Here is a 15,506-nt window from a genome sequence, read left to right on the forward strand (position 1 = left end):
CAAATGGAAAATGCACAAAAAACATAACATTCTCAATTTAAAAAAAAAAAAAAAGGTTCAACCTTTTGAAGCAAGAGAAATTTCTAAACTAATAAAATTATGGCGACAAAAATACAATTTGGTATGTGATTATTATAAAAATCTGACATGTAAAAAATTAATTTATGTAAGCTGATGATGAAGACTTTGTTTATAAGTACATTTTATTCTAATATTTATTTGGTATTTTTAGAAATTGGTAGATTAGGAATCTAGGTATTTCAAAATACAAAGTTTAGGGGACTGTATGAGTTTTTGTGGTACGTTGGCGCACGTTGGAAGGCCAGGTTTGGAAATAAATATCGGTTCACTGTGATGATTAGGACCAGGTAACGTTTTATGATTTTCCTCTACTTCACATTGAAAGAAAAAAAAACTATGGGAAAACTGAAGTGTGAAAAAATATAAAAGGCTCCCTGCCGCATCTTACCTTTAGAATTTGGTTCAATATTTTAATTTAATACTTTTTAATTTTTTGTGATACTTGTTTAGTTTACGTGACGTCATACATGTGTTCAAATAGCCTCTTGAGAAGCTGTTAGTTTTCGAAATTTTCGGACGCACAATTAAAGTAGGAGGTATTAGGTCATCGGTCCCTCCCTAAACTTGAAGCTGGATCCGCCACTGAGCGACGAAGAAGTTGTCAGCACTGGAGAAGACACACGTGTTGAGCTGATTTTGTGTAGAGTCGCACGTTTCCACGAATTGCAAGTTGCGATGGAGCATGTTGGGGAGCGGGCATAGCGGTGTGGATGGGGGTGGGGGGAAGTGGCGCCAGAAACACAAAAACAACAGGGTGGTATATTCTCCACCCTGGAAACTGTGTAAAGGTCCTTAGATTGAGTGGTACAATACACAGTCCTCAGTTAAGTATTTAGTTTAAACTGGCGTGTAAATAAAACCATGATGTCCTCTTATTTAACATGGAAAACATATAAAACTGTGTAAAGGTCCTTAGATTGAGTGGTACAATACACAGTCCTCGGTTAAGTATTGATTTTAAACTGGTGTGTAAATGACCATGGGGTCATCTTATTAAACATGGAACAATATATCCAACTGTGTTAAAGTCCTTAGATTGAGTGGTACAATACACAGTCATCGTTTAAATATTGAGCTTAAACTGATGTGTAAATGACCAAGCGGTCCTCTTATTAAATATGGAATAGTATATATCAAACTGTGTAAAAGTCCTTAGATTGATTGGTGCAATACACTGTCTTCGGTTAAGAATTGAATTTAAACTGGTGTGTAAATATAACCATGCGGTCCTCATATTAAACATGAAACATCATTCTAAACAATTTTATGTCCATTGTTTTTCGTATGATATAGTTCTTATTTAATTTCGTAATTCAGTTTCTTCGTGAAACTAATAACAATCGTAATGGACAAGAATTTCGGAAAGTATTTATTCTCTTACCAAAAACTTATTATATTTTTATTTTATAAATTGTAATAAAATGTAACTGAATACATTTTTCTAATTGTATCACTCTTATTATTGATATCACTGTTGTTTAAACATTTTGTTGAGAATTTTTTTTTTAAATTAGTTTATATGTTGAGATTTCTATGTTAATATGTATGAAAATTAAATTTTTCCTTTAATACGATAAGTAGGATATAGGTCTTACTTTTTGTTCTTAAATCACTAGTTTTACCTTCGTTAAATACCAGCAGAATTGATGTCTTCAAATAAAACATTTTTTTAATATCGGAATTGGAACATATAGAACTGAAAAACTGTGTTCTACGGGTTCTCTTACAAATATTGAGTTGTAATACATAGTTAAAAAAATCAATTAATAGAAAAATTAATTACCATAACAACTTTTTCGTGAATATCATTTAAATAAATGAAGTTATTGGAACGAAATATATGTTGTAATTCAGTTATAATATATATGTGTTTTTGTATGTTTACACAAATTCGGATGAGTTGTTTTTATCAACAAAAAAACTTTTACGGAAATTATAAAATATAGGTAAGTTATTTAGTAACGATGAAGCAAAGTCAAATGTAAATGGAGCAGCAGCGGGATTATCGAGGGAAGAGAACGGAAGAACCCCGAGAATCGACTCCGTATCACCTAAGCAAGGACCACTGGTTCGACTACACGACTACCAGGAACCCTGTCTTGTTGAAACATGTATACTGATTTTGCTAGTCCTGCAGTTAACTGTAAAACTTTACAGTCCTCGGATAAAGCACCAGACACACCTTGTGTAAAGGTCCTCAGTCTGACAGGTCCTCTGATATGCTTGCTAAAGTAATTGTCCTCGGAAGCTATGTTAGTGTTTGTGTATTCAGGTCCTCTATTTAAGGGTAACAAATGGGGGGGGGGGTGGGTGTGTGTGTGTGTGTGTGTGTGTGTGTGTGTGTGTGTGTGTGTGTGTGTGTGTGTGTGTGTGTGTGTGTGTGTGTGTGTGTGTGTGTGTGTGTGTGTGTGTGTGTGTGTGTGTGTGTGTGTGTGTGTGTGTGTGTGTGTGTGTGTGTGTGTGTGTGTGTGTGTGTGTGTGTGTGTGTGTGTGTGTGTGTGTGTGTGTGTGTGTGTGTGTGTGTGTGTGTGTGTGTGTGTGTGTGTGTGTGTGTGTGTGTGTGTGTGTGTGTGTGTGTGTGTGTGTGTGTGTGTGTGTGTGTGTGTGTGTGTGTGTGTGTGTGTGTGTGTGTGTGTGTGTGTGTGTGTGTGTGTGTGTGTGTGTGTGTGTGTGTGTGTGTGTGTGTGTGTGTGTGTGTGTGTGTGTGTGTGTGTGTGTGTGTGTGTGTACAAATGTATAAACCTTTAAATGGAATCTCTCTCTCTCTATATATATATATATAAATATATACACACACACATATATATATATATATTTTCTAATCAATCACTTTGATTGTGTTTGTAACATTTATTTTTAATATATTTAAAAATAAGATTATGCCTACTTAGTGAAAATTAACTAGACCAACAGATTGAAATAAGTATTTTAAGTTATTATAACAATTAGTTAATGAAATAACAAGTGAGAATATAATTTTATTAAACCATATTGTAAAAAATATAACAATGTATTAAAAAAGTAATACAAAAAACTGTTTTTTCTATGACAGGAATCAAACCTGAAGACCGAGTTTCTCAGCCTTGCACTTTACGATCAAGCTATAGGGTTATAGGAGAGGCAGCGAAATATTCTGATTTATCAATTATGTAATCTCAGGATAACAACATATTTTTAAAGTAGTGATTTTTTTTTGTGACTATTAACGTTTATAAAATGTAGTTCAGGATAGTTTTGCTATCACAAAGATATATCTGCCACACCGATACGCTTAATACGTCTCCTGATGTTCATGAAAGTGAATATATATAGGTCAATGCCACCATACGCGGTCAACTACCTGGGCGACTTCAGCTCTTGGACGCATGAGCATCATAGGTTTAATCATGTTAAACTTCAATACTTGGTGTTTGGGAAGATCTTTCAATTTCCGTTGCACACTAAAATTTCACCCTAGACGTGCCAAAAGAAGTATTACCTCATAACTAAACTGTCATGCACCCTGTACATCATCCCTACCCACTATGTCGCATATACCCTAAGATGCCCGGCACAGAAGTGATACCTGCAGAGGACTCAAGAGTCCCATGGCGGGAGGTCGCAGCTAGTGCATGCAGCAGCCAGTGTACTTCGAACTCGCCTGCCGGCCCCACGTACGTTGGACCTTCCTGACGCCCCGGTAAGGAACGAGGCACCATGAACCTTTCACACTCCCCACCCCTGTCCATGGCGTCTAAGACATTGTCTCAATCCGAGGCATACCAAAATAAATTAATACTGATTTCACCCTGTAACACTTTCTAACTTGTATCATTTTAACCATAATCATCGAGAAATTCCGATACAAATGTTTAACTTAATAAAAATCATAAGTAAAACAGGCAGTGTAAATATTTGCTGGTTTAATTACTCTGTAATATTTATCTTCTTACAAAGATTTTCTCCAATTTAGTTCATGGTTTATAAAACATAACACATTATTGTTTTTTTTTTTTTTAGGTGGCAATATTCTAGATATGAAGTGTTAATGTTGGGGTTCACAAAAACTATCATTATTGCCTGAGCTTCATGAAGTGACACAGTATCTTTGCTGCAGAATCAGACAAATAAATGACAACTTGAAAAATTTTCACAATTTTAATTACTAAAAATAAAAACCCAAAATGCAGTAGGTACTGGATGAAAGTAGAAGTTTGCTTGCACAGTAGCAAGACTCCACAGCTTCAGTCCCACAACATTTATTGGTACATATCAATGAGCATTAAATATATCAAAGCAAAAATATATCTGCAATATTATGTAAATGGAATGGATTAGGAAGGAGGCAGCACTAGGGTGTATTCAGGGGAGTAAGATGGGGGGGGGGGGGAATATATATCCCCCCCCCCCAAATTCTAAAAAAATCTATTATTCCCACCACTAACAAAAGGACAGAATTTGAAAACAAACAACAAGCAAAATGGTTCTACCCCCCCCCCCCCCCCCGCCACACCCTTTTCAGTGTACACTCTTGGGCAGTGCACATCTGCATACATCGCAGACACTGCGTGCAAAAACACTTACATGAGTCAGCTGCCCCCACTGAACTGGCCACAGACTGACATTCCTGTACGGGTCCGTGGGGTAGGGTTTCACCGGAGTTCTGTCGCCATGTCGGTACAACTGCAAAACATTCACAAAACTGAATCAACTACTTCAACAAAAATTATATTTTTGAAATTTGTTTTCTGTAACTTTTGTCTGAATTCATAATTCCCTCATTATTCGTAAAAGAGAGGGAATGATGATTGAGCGAGGGAATGATTTATACAGCATTATAATAACCACCTATACAGAATAGCGTGTTTTTTGACTTCTTTACTGCTTTGTTTCAACTTATATTACATGAATTTCAATTATAAACAGGTATTTTGTGTGATGAAAAATGGCACGACTAAAGAAGTTGAGTGACGAAGAAAAGAAATTAAAAAAGAAAGAGTACGACAGGAGAAGGCCAGAATAAACGAAAAGTAATGCCAAATCTGTTGAAAAACTGCAGGAAAAGGAAAGGTTAAAATAATAAAAAAAGAGAAGGGTCAGGTAAAATCAATCAATACTATGAGTGCCAGAGAAGCAAGACAAAAATGTAAACAATGGAAAAAAAAATAGTAAAGAGTATAGGAACAAAACAGGCATAATACACCAAAATTTACAAAGATTACTTAATAACACACATCCCAATAGCCCTACAGCACCTTTGCAGGAAAGAACAGAGTCTTTAGCTGCTCACAATAGATGTCAAATGCGAAGGCGGCGAGCTATTTTGTATGCAAATACTGCAAATTTGGTATAAAAAAAAGTGAAGAATGCCGTAAATTTAAGCGAAAAGTACAAGAAAAGATATTTGAGACTGAAAGCTAAAAATGCTGATCCTGAATCTTCTGCAACTAAAGTATCTTCTATCTTAAAGAATATACGTGATATTGTGAAGGAAAACTTATTTTTTGGAGAAGTAATATCAAGAGACCTAAAGACTGGTTACAATGATCTTGGGAAAAAACATAAAGAAAAGAAACAATATTACAAGACTTTTAAGCTGAAATCACTTCAGAAATATAAGTCGTTGCATACATCAAAACCTTTTTTTTTTAAACATGACTCTTACAACAAACACAAACCTCGAAAAATGAGCACCAAAATGCTGACATTTAAGGATGATGTCATTAACTTTTTAGAGGATGAAAACACATGTATGTGCCCAGGGAAGAAAGACTATCTTAAATCCAAAGAAGGTCGGATGCAACCAAAGAGTGTGCTTTGTGATACACTTTATAACTTACACCAAAAGTCTTATGGTAGGTCTACAGTCAATTTCAAGATAAGTCTAGCAACCTTTTGCAGATTTAAACCTTTTTGAATCACCTGGCAAAATGTGATTGAGTGAAATACTTGCAAATGCATACAGCATGCCAAAATTGAACTGATGATATCTAAATTGTGTGAATTCAGAGCATTGAAATTTGGTAGCGTGACAGCAGTTCTAGCAGCTATAACCTATGATATGAATTCCTCAAAATGCTTATTCAGAGAATGTTCAACCTGCAAGGAACAGTCTTTAGTTGTGTTTCTTAATACTGAAATAATTTAATAGAGAATAAATGTGTGGTTGTGATTGTATTAGTGACACGGGAGTTATACAAGAGCAATATTGACAGAAACAATTATTGCCATAAAGCAAGAAAATATTTGTGGTTTTTTTATGGTTTTAAAATAACATTTAGTGATTTGTAGTATTATTAAGTGATTTATGTGCATTTTGTTTACTGTTAGGTGACAGGTGTTTTGTGGAAGTTTCATTTTCAATGTTATGTGAAATACTGTTTTCTTTGTAGGTGAATCATAAAATTTATAAGGTACAGTATGTAAAAACTTCTCATTTTCCTAGGATAGGTTAATTTAGCACACATTGACTTAATAACAACAAAGCACACAGTTTAGTGAGGGTAGGTCAATTAATAAAAAAAATTGTAAGTTTACATCATGATCTAGTAGGGATATTGACGAAGTTGTCAACAAGATGGTGATGAAGTAATTACGACATATACATTCTTACCATAAAGTGCAGTCATAGAGCATTTTAGATGGGGAACATTTACATACTTGTTTTGCACAAAATATTTTTATTGAGGAAATTACATTATGGTACGGAAAGTAATATATCTTCGGTATCATGGTCTCAACTAAAATTGGTATGGCTAAAGTATACTTACGATAGCCAGAAAGTGAAAAAAATAGTTTCAAATAATTAAAATTATATTAATTCTTTCAGTGCTGCAATAGAAAAATATCTATTTGCAATACTAAAGTCAGTGCGGAAGTCAATTTTATTCCCGCACTTGGTTGTTTTCTTCTTTTGTCATTGCCTACAATCTGTTAAGGAAATTGTCAACTACTTGGTTTAGTTTGCCGGTGGTTCAGTTGGTAAAAATTAGTTATTCTTTGTCATAATGCCAATGATGTCTCTGAATTTGTACCAAGATATTTTTTGTTTAAAATATTCCTTACTAAATACTATTTATTTTGTTTAAAGCAAAAATTTATGCCAAAATAATAGCATAAATAAATTTTCATATATTTCTTTATATGCAGTAAAAATACGGCTCTATTTTTTGGCTGACATTTAGGAGAGACAAAGTTGTGTAAACAAGTGCTTTTGATTCCATTTAGTTACATGGCTTAGATATTAGAGGAATTTAATTTTTATAAAAGACGAAAGAGATATTTTCCATTGCACATTGTAACGTGCTGCTGCGCTCAATCAATATGAAATTTCGTCTAAAGAACAAATATAGATTGGCCGTGGAAGCGCCAGGCAGAAACAGTACTAAACACATTACCCATAGGGGCACAGCGCACGCACAACAAAATTTATGATTAACCTCCTTAAAACTTGGTAAGGTTATGTGGATCGTGATCAAGGATAAGAAAATAATAAGATCTGGTTTGGTTTACATTGGCATTTACTTAATGATTTTGTTACTGTTATTTCTACTTCACAAACCTTATTCCACTGAAGATAACCCATGGCATTACAGCCGAAACAAAATACCAAGAAAATTGTTGACCTTATTTGCTATACTTAATACATTAAATATTGTTAAACAATAAACCAAATGGGAGGCCCCGGGGCGAGATATTATAATAAGTAACCATGGTTATATTTGACTGAATTTAAGGTCATTTGGTTTCTTAACTTTACAGGCCATTGAATATTGAGCGCGCAGGCTCTTCATAAGACAAATTAAAAAAAAAATTACATTTACTCGTTAAAGGAATAAAAGTGTCCTGAAACTGGTTGTTCAGAATTATAAATTATTTTATGGTTTTTTCCACTCAGGGAAAAATATGTTGAAAGCTGGCACTCTTGAGAAATTCTCCGATTGCAGGAGGCGATGAATTTAGGTGAACTAACTCATGAACTGCATGGGAGTTGAATTTGGAGCGGAATCTCTCATCCTAGTTCTTGATCCCCGCCTGCAACCAGTATTCCCATCAAATTAGGTTGGTTAACAGGCGGCTGATGTTGAGGGAAGTTAAGCCCGCGAGAAACGGAAAAGAAAAAGTGTGTGTGGGGCGACGAAATAACTTACCTAAGCTGCGGGGTGGAGTAGATCAGGTCGGTCCCTGGAGATGGCCAGGTGATGCGCGACGCGGAAGATTGATGTCGCCATGAAGAATAATAAGTAAAGACAAAAAAAACTATTTCAAAAAATAAACTATTTCGGGCAGCAAAAAATTAAAAATTGAGTGCTAAGGCACATGGCCTTGTCGATAACCAACTACATGCTTTAGAGAAAGCCGTTCACGACTTTTCAGAAGCGCGTTGTCTCGGGCTGCGAAGAGAGATCCGCCCTTACCGCGTGCTGCCTGCCGAATCGTCAAAAATGGCGCCGGCTCGCCTAATTAAAAATGTCTGTGGTCGCCTGTCCAGGGGAGGGGATTCGGAAAACCCGAATGGTTCCGAAAGAAAAAAAAAAGGGCTCCGGCAACCTATCGACTGAGTGTGAGGTCGACTGTTTCTTCTGGTGGGGATAGGGTGGTCAGTAGTGCGCTCTCGCTCTCAGCTGGTTCGTTCTTTTGCCGCTAGATGGCGTGGGCATGCAGATTGGAGTCTCACAGAGACCATCGCGGCACTTGGTGGCCGCCATTTTGCAAGTGGGGGGGATTTTGGCCTTGAGGTTGGTCATTGCCGCGGCTGGCCGATGACCGCTGTGGACCAGGACGGGGTGGGGGGTATGTCCGGTGAATGACCTGCCCTGGAAGAGTTCGCCGGCCAGACGTCGGGACGTGCGGCGGAGCTTTAAAAAAGGACACCAAAACGTGTTAGAGACCGCAAACTTCAGCACACCTCCGAGAAGGGGTGGAGGTGACCATGGGAAGCTTAGGGCGGCTACTTTCGTCACGCGTAGCGCTAAACGCGTGACGAAACGCGACGGCCAGTGGATACCGTTGCTGATGATAGCCCTGTAGTCGGCTAGACCCAGCAAATTTGGTGGGAAACGGCGGTGAGAGCACTATACTGCTCAACAAGCTAACCTGCCGGTACACTCGACCGAACAAGTTTGGATGGGGCGAAAGCAGCGGGCAAAGGAGGAAAATTGAAGTTATAAAAAAAAATTTAAAATTTTGTAAAACTAAGAAAATAAAAAAATCGTGCCTAAAGTAGCACTGATTCGGCACATACTTCTCCCCTGAAAGACGGAGTCAGGGTGGCCAACTTGAGCCACCACAAACCTAAGTGACTTACCCTGTACCAGGATCTACTGTAGTAAACTACTTACAACCGATAAGAATTCTTACACGTTTAAATAAGAGCTAAAACTTACAGCTAACTTATTGAATACGTGGCGCCACTTAAAACTAGACATCTTAATTGAATACTCCTTAACTTAAACATCTTATAAACTAGTACCATGGTTTTTTATATTACTTATAATTATGACCTAGGGTTTTTGATAACAACACTGTGTGTTGAGTTTGGCATGCCGAAGAATTTGCGCTGTTCCTTGCAGAAGGAAAACAATGAAGAGTGCCCTTACTTTAGGTTCGGGTGCACTTTCTTCAGCTGAGATATGTGTGCGCGCGCGCGATATTCGCCGGAGGTGGGGTCGGCTAAAGCGACCGTGACTGGCGTGAGGTATGGTTGTATCTGCCAGGGGCCATTCCAGCGATACGAAAGCTTGGCTGATCTCTTATCGATCGCCTTGCTGAGTGTGTGTGCTCTGCACAACACTAAATCGCCTACTCTGTAGGGATTGGGATAACGTCTTTTGTTATATTGTTGCCTGCTTTCCTCGTGGGCCAAGTTCAGGTTTTTACGAGCTCTACTCCAGACTTCCTTAATGTTCCTGGGGTCGTCTGGTAGTAACTATTTTAACGTCCATTGATTAGAGAGTGGGGTGTTGGGCTGGTATGTAAACATGAGTTCAAACTGTGTTGTTTTGTGACTTTCATGTCTGGCGGAATTGAAAGCCATTTGCAACCACATGAGATTGGAATCCCACCTATCCTGCGAGTTCACATGGAATGCTATTAAGGCAGACCGGAGGTTTCGGTTGAAACGCTCCGCATGTGAAGGCTGGGGGTAGTAGGGAGTCGTGGTCACATGCTGAATCCCGTGTGAAAAGCACATGTTTTTGAAAATTGTCGATTTGAAGTTTGTGGCGTTATTGGAAACAATGATGGAAGGTACCCCGGATATTTTGAAAATATAATTTTGGAGGGCTCGAATGGTGATTTCGGCCGTGGCTCTTCTAACAGGGATTAGCCACACAAATTTTGAAAATGCATCTACGCATACTAGAAGCATCGAATTTCCGTCTTTTGACCTTGGGAAGGGTCCCACAAAATCAATGAAAAGTTTTTGCATGGGCCTTTCGGCCACATCGGAACTCAAAAATCCGAATTGTGTTTTCTGGGCAGGTTTGCTCAAATTGCACAACTTGCATAATTTGACCCTCTGGGTTATGTCTTTATGCATTCCGTGCCAGATGAAATGCTTGCGGATGTTTTCAATAGTTTTGAAAATGCCTAAATGTGTGCCTAAAGGTGATGAGTGATAATATTGAAAAATCATGTCCCTGAGATTTTGAGGTAAGGCTATTTTAAAATTCTTACATTGCTGAGTTCTTCGATAAAGAATTCCCTTAGATAGTTTGTGGTATTTTGGGGGTGAACCTGAGTTTATTTGCACAATTATGTCAGACAGTTGCGGGTCCGAATTTTGGTGGGATCATAAATCCGAAAAGGCTAGCGGAAAATCTGTGAGCAATGCGTGGCAGGCAATGGGAATTTCTTCCTGAATATAGGAATTGGAAGGTGACTCGAACATTCGAGAAAGGGTGTCTGCCACTATGTTTTGTGAACCTTTAATATGTTGAATTTTAAATTTAAGAGAAGCAATCTTGACAATCCAGCGTCCTAATTTACCTAATTGCTTGGGGTGAGCAAAAAGCCAAGCAAGGGCCTGATTATCGGTTTCCAGCAGAAATTCTTTATGTTCCAAATAGGGCCGGAACTTGTCTATGCCGAAAACTACAGCAAGGCACTCGAGTTCATACACCGAAGAGGCTTTTCTCTCTTGGTGCGTTAAGGTGCGGGAGGCGAAAGCTATAGGCTGCCTACAACCATCAAACTCTTGTGAGAGAACTGCGCCTATGGCTACGCTGGAGGCGTCGGTCTGAAGAATGAACGGCTTACTGAAATCTGCCATTCGGAGCACTGGAGGGCTAATTATGGCTTGTTTGAGGAAAGAAAATGCTTTGTCTTGTTCTGGACCCCAATTGAAGACTGAATTTTTCTTACGTAGAGCATTCAATGGTGCTGCATGCTCAGCAAAATTAGGTATGAATTTAGAATAAAAATTTGTCATGCCGATAAATCTGGCGATGCCTTTAGCATCTTTAGGGGGCTGAAAATCCTTGATCGCCTGTGTTCGGCTTGGGTCTATGGTTACTCCCCTATTAGATATTAGATGTCCTAAGAAAGAAATTTCTTGTACCGCAAATTTTACCTTTTTGGTATTGACCGTTAGGCCGGCATGGCGTAGTCGTTTAAGGACTTCATGCAAATGAGCGAGGTGCTCTTCAAAAGTTTCTGAATAAACGACAACATCGTCCAAATAATTGAAAACGGACTTGAATTTAAGATCGCCAAAAATCTGATCTAGAAGCCGTGTTAACACTTGTGCGCCAGTTGCTAGACCAAAGGGTACTACTTTGTATTGGTAGAGATTCCACGGCACGCAGAATCCGGTGACGTGTTTTGACTCTGGGGTTAGTGGTATTTGGTGGTAAGCCGAATTAAGGTCAAACACACTGAAAAATTTGGCTTTACTGAACCAGTGACATGCTGAATTTAGATCTGGTAATGGCGTCATTTCTACTTCAATTTGTTGGTTCACCTTACGAAAGTCAACAACGACGCGGTGACCTTGACCTTGATCCTTAGGTACCAAGAAGGCTGGGGAAGCGAAATTTGAGGCTGAAGGCTCAATGACGTCTTTTTCTAAGAGTTTTTGTATGTGTTCACGCATTACCTGCATTTTTGGTCCTAACAGAGGGTACGGATGACACCGAACTGGGGTTTTGTCCAAAAGTTTTATTTCATATTGAGTTAAGTGAGTGCGTCCTAATTTCTCACTTAAAACGTCTGAAAAACTGTGACACAAATTTTCTATTTCTTTTCTTTGTCCGTCACTGAGATGGGCAAGTGAAACGTTGTTTTCCCCGTTCAAAACTGACTGGAGGGTGTTGACATGAGTCTGACTCTGCGTGTCGGGGGATACAAAGGAAATTAAAATTTGCTTATTAAATTGGAAATGAAATTTACGTGCTTGTAAATCAATTATCATGCCAGTTTTTGCAATAAAATCAGAACCAAATATTAAATCAGTGGCCAAATCATCAGCTACCAAAAATGGAAAAGTCCACGAAAACAACTCAATTTTAATTTTAACAATAACTGCAAACTTTACTTTCAAAGGCTTTTCAGCCGCTGTGAAACACTGTATATCTATGGGCTGTGTTTTGTGAATGATATTATCTTGTTGTAATTTTCTGAAGAACTTGCCCGACACGAACGAGCGCACTGATCCCGTGTCAATTAGTCCTGGGATTTCTTGTTTTCCTACGGTTGTGTTGGCATAGGGTAGAACTGTCGGTAGATTAGCTAAAATATTATGACACGTTCTTTTGTCCGTGGTTCGCGGACAATTACATCTTTTGCACATAGGCCTAACAGTGTTGCAATGTTCCATTTGATTGACTTGACGAGCTTTGTTTTTCTTAGCTCGCCTTTGTTTTTGTTTTCTTAGTTTATTTTTTTCTCTGTGTGGGGAAGCTGTGTTTTGTTGAAGTTTTTGGTTGCATTTTGCATTAGGGCCGGTGTGAAGGGAAAAATTTCTAACTGTTGTTTGGGCGGCTGGCTCAGAAAGAATTTTTTCTGGCCAGCGATTGACACGTTTTTTGAGTCTCGCGAATTTTGATAGTTTGGGCGATAGTTTTTTGCACGACACTGTTCAATGTAGTGCCCGGGTTTTTTGCAGTACCTGCAGACAGGTATCCGTTCATCTTTATTTTGAGGCTTAGCGACTTGTTCATTGCTGTTTTTTTGTTGCGAATTTTTGTTATAATACTGCTGTTTATTTTCTGTTATTCTGGTATTGTTGTGGGTGTAGACATTAGCTTCTCGATTTCGCTGGTGGTCTGCGTATTCTACATTTGTGTTGGAGATGCACAAGCGATCAAGCTCGGCAAAATTCTGTGGTCGGGCCTGAAAAACTGCCCGCGATCTTTCTTGAGGGTTAATTCCATCAAGTATGTTAGAAACTATCTCACTCTCAGACACTCGCAACCGAAGAATTTGAGCGGCTAGTTTGATGTCTGCTATGTAATTAGGTAAGGCTTCATTTCTTTGTTGTAGCCTGTTGTACCATTCCAACCTGATGTTGGTCATCAAACGGGCTGGAATAAAATAATTTAGTATATCTTCGTGAAATTGATCAAATGAATAATTTTGTTCAATCGCGAGCGTAACTCGCTCGCTCAAGGGTGGTTGTGTGAAGGGGAAAATGATTTCCAGCAGTTCCCTGTCAGGAAGATTAGCCTTTTGTTTGACCCTAAATAAATGTTTGAGAAAATCGATTAGATTTCTGGGTTCCAATCCTGTGGTTTCCTTAAAATTAGTTAAGAGCCTTTCCACGGGATGTGGAATCTTCGCATACAAATTACCTCCAACTGCTTGATTTAAGTTAGAGAATACAGGTACCGGGTTCAGTGCTGGATTAGGGGGTGGAGGTGGAGCTGGTTGAGGTGGTGGATGATTTTGAGTCTGATATACCTGCGGGGCCAATGGCAGGTATGAGGTGGCGGGGCTGATGTATGGCAGTTGTAACTCTACTCGGTCACCGGGTGGCACGGATAAGTTATGTGGCAAAGTTACTGCCAGGTCGGAAGTGAAATTTAGCAGCGGCGAAGCTGACCTTCCAATAGCCGAGGAGATGGGGTGGGTTTCCGGGGAGGTTTGAAGGGATGAAAAGGTGGACCTGAATTGCCGATAGGGGTTGAAAATGGCGGGTGAGGTGGAGGGGAGGTATATGGGTTTGGGGCGATGGAAAGGGTGAGCTGCGAACGATTGGCTGGGATGGGTGTAGGTGACCTTGGTGCTCTGGTGATCACCAGTCGCCATGACACTCGCGGAGGAAAACTGCTCGTTAATGGCTGTTGCGGTGATGACAGGAAATGTCTCACGACGTGGTGTTACTGGTGGAGATGGAGGGGAGGAGGGTAAAGGAGGGGGTGTAGGGACTGGGCTACCTCCGGTTTCCATTTGTTTTGGAGGTTGCGGTACTTGAGTGTGAAACTCTGCTCCTGCAGCTGCAGTTACAGGTTCTAGGGATGTTTGATCAAGTGTGTCCAACTTACTCCGCAGTTTGAAACATAGGGCAGGGATCTGCTGCCTACATTTGTCAATCTCGGTTTGGTAGATTCCATTTAATTTATTTGCGGCTACTATCTTGAGGTTAGTAAACCTCGTGCCGATATGTGTCAAGCGAGTTAACGCACGGAGAATGTTGTTTCTGTTTGTTTCCTCTCCGACATAATTGATGTAGCTGTGTATGTCATAGAACTTGCTACAAACACAATTAAACTCACTCAACGGGTCTAGGTTTGTGAGGTGAGTAATGTGTGGTTGTATTTCCTCGGCGCAAGCAGCTCGGAGTCTTTTCCGGAGCATGGCCACGTCGCCGAGGTCTGATAAGCCTCGAAACTTGAGTTCGTATTTTAGCTCGTCACGGAGGAGGTACTCCGGGGTGGGCATGATTGCAATTACTTTTCTTTGAAGTTGGTACAATCTTACAAATACAAACAAATAAACTAAATTGTTGGTGTGGATTGTTCAAAACTAACCCACGTAAAACTTAAACTTATTGTTTAGAATTACCTTAAACTCTATACATAAGACACTCTTAAATTAGCTTAGTTTAATAATATAATCAGTACCACAGCAGGTCGGGAAGTATGTGCCCAAAATGATGAAAATATATTAGTTTAGTCAACATTAATTTGGTACTTCTGCTGCTCGAGAAAAGGAAGGAACAAGGCCACAGCGGGCGGACAGTGGTCTGCGAAAGGTCGTGCAGGACGCACAGGGCGGTGAACTGAAGACGAAACCCCGAACGTGCGCCGTGAGAGATAAGCGGCGGGCAGGGACGGGGGAGGGGTGGCTGGGACACGTCCTCAAGATAAGCTCACAGCAGGGGGTCCGACGCTCGCGGGCGACCTCGGGCCGCGTAAGAAAGACGTCGCTGTAAGTTAACTGAAATGTTAACTTACAAACTTACTAGTAAAAAGTTAAGCCAGTTTTAGGACTTACAATAATACTAT

General features: G+C 39.4%; 1 protein-coding gene across 1 annotated transcript in view; it reads right to left on the reverse strand.

Annotated features, from left to right (window-relative positions):
* LOC134529155 (lysosomal acid phosphatase-like) overlaps positions 1–15,506 on the reverse strand; it is a 62,467-nt gene that overhangs the window by 41,066 nt on the left and 5,895 nt on the right. Inside the window, exon 2 of the mRNA XM_063362934.1 lies at positions 4,645–4,743. Coding sequence (XP_063219004.1) covers positions 4,645–4,743 — 99 coding nt within the window. The remainder of the gene's footprint in view (positions 1–4,644; positions 4,744–15,506) is intronic.

Source organism: Bacillus rossius, chromosome 2 (assembly GCF_032445375.1).
Source record: "Bacillus rossius redtenbacheri isolate Brsri chromosome 2, Brsri_v3, whole genome shotgun sequence".
In the NCBI taxonomy this organism is placed as follows: domain Eukaryota; kingdom Metazoa; phylum Arthropoda; class Insecta; order Phasmatodea; family Bacillidae; genus Bacillus; species Bacillus rossius.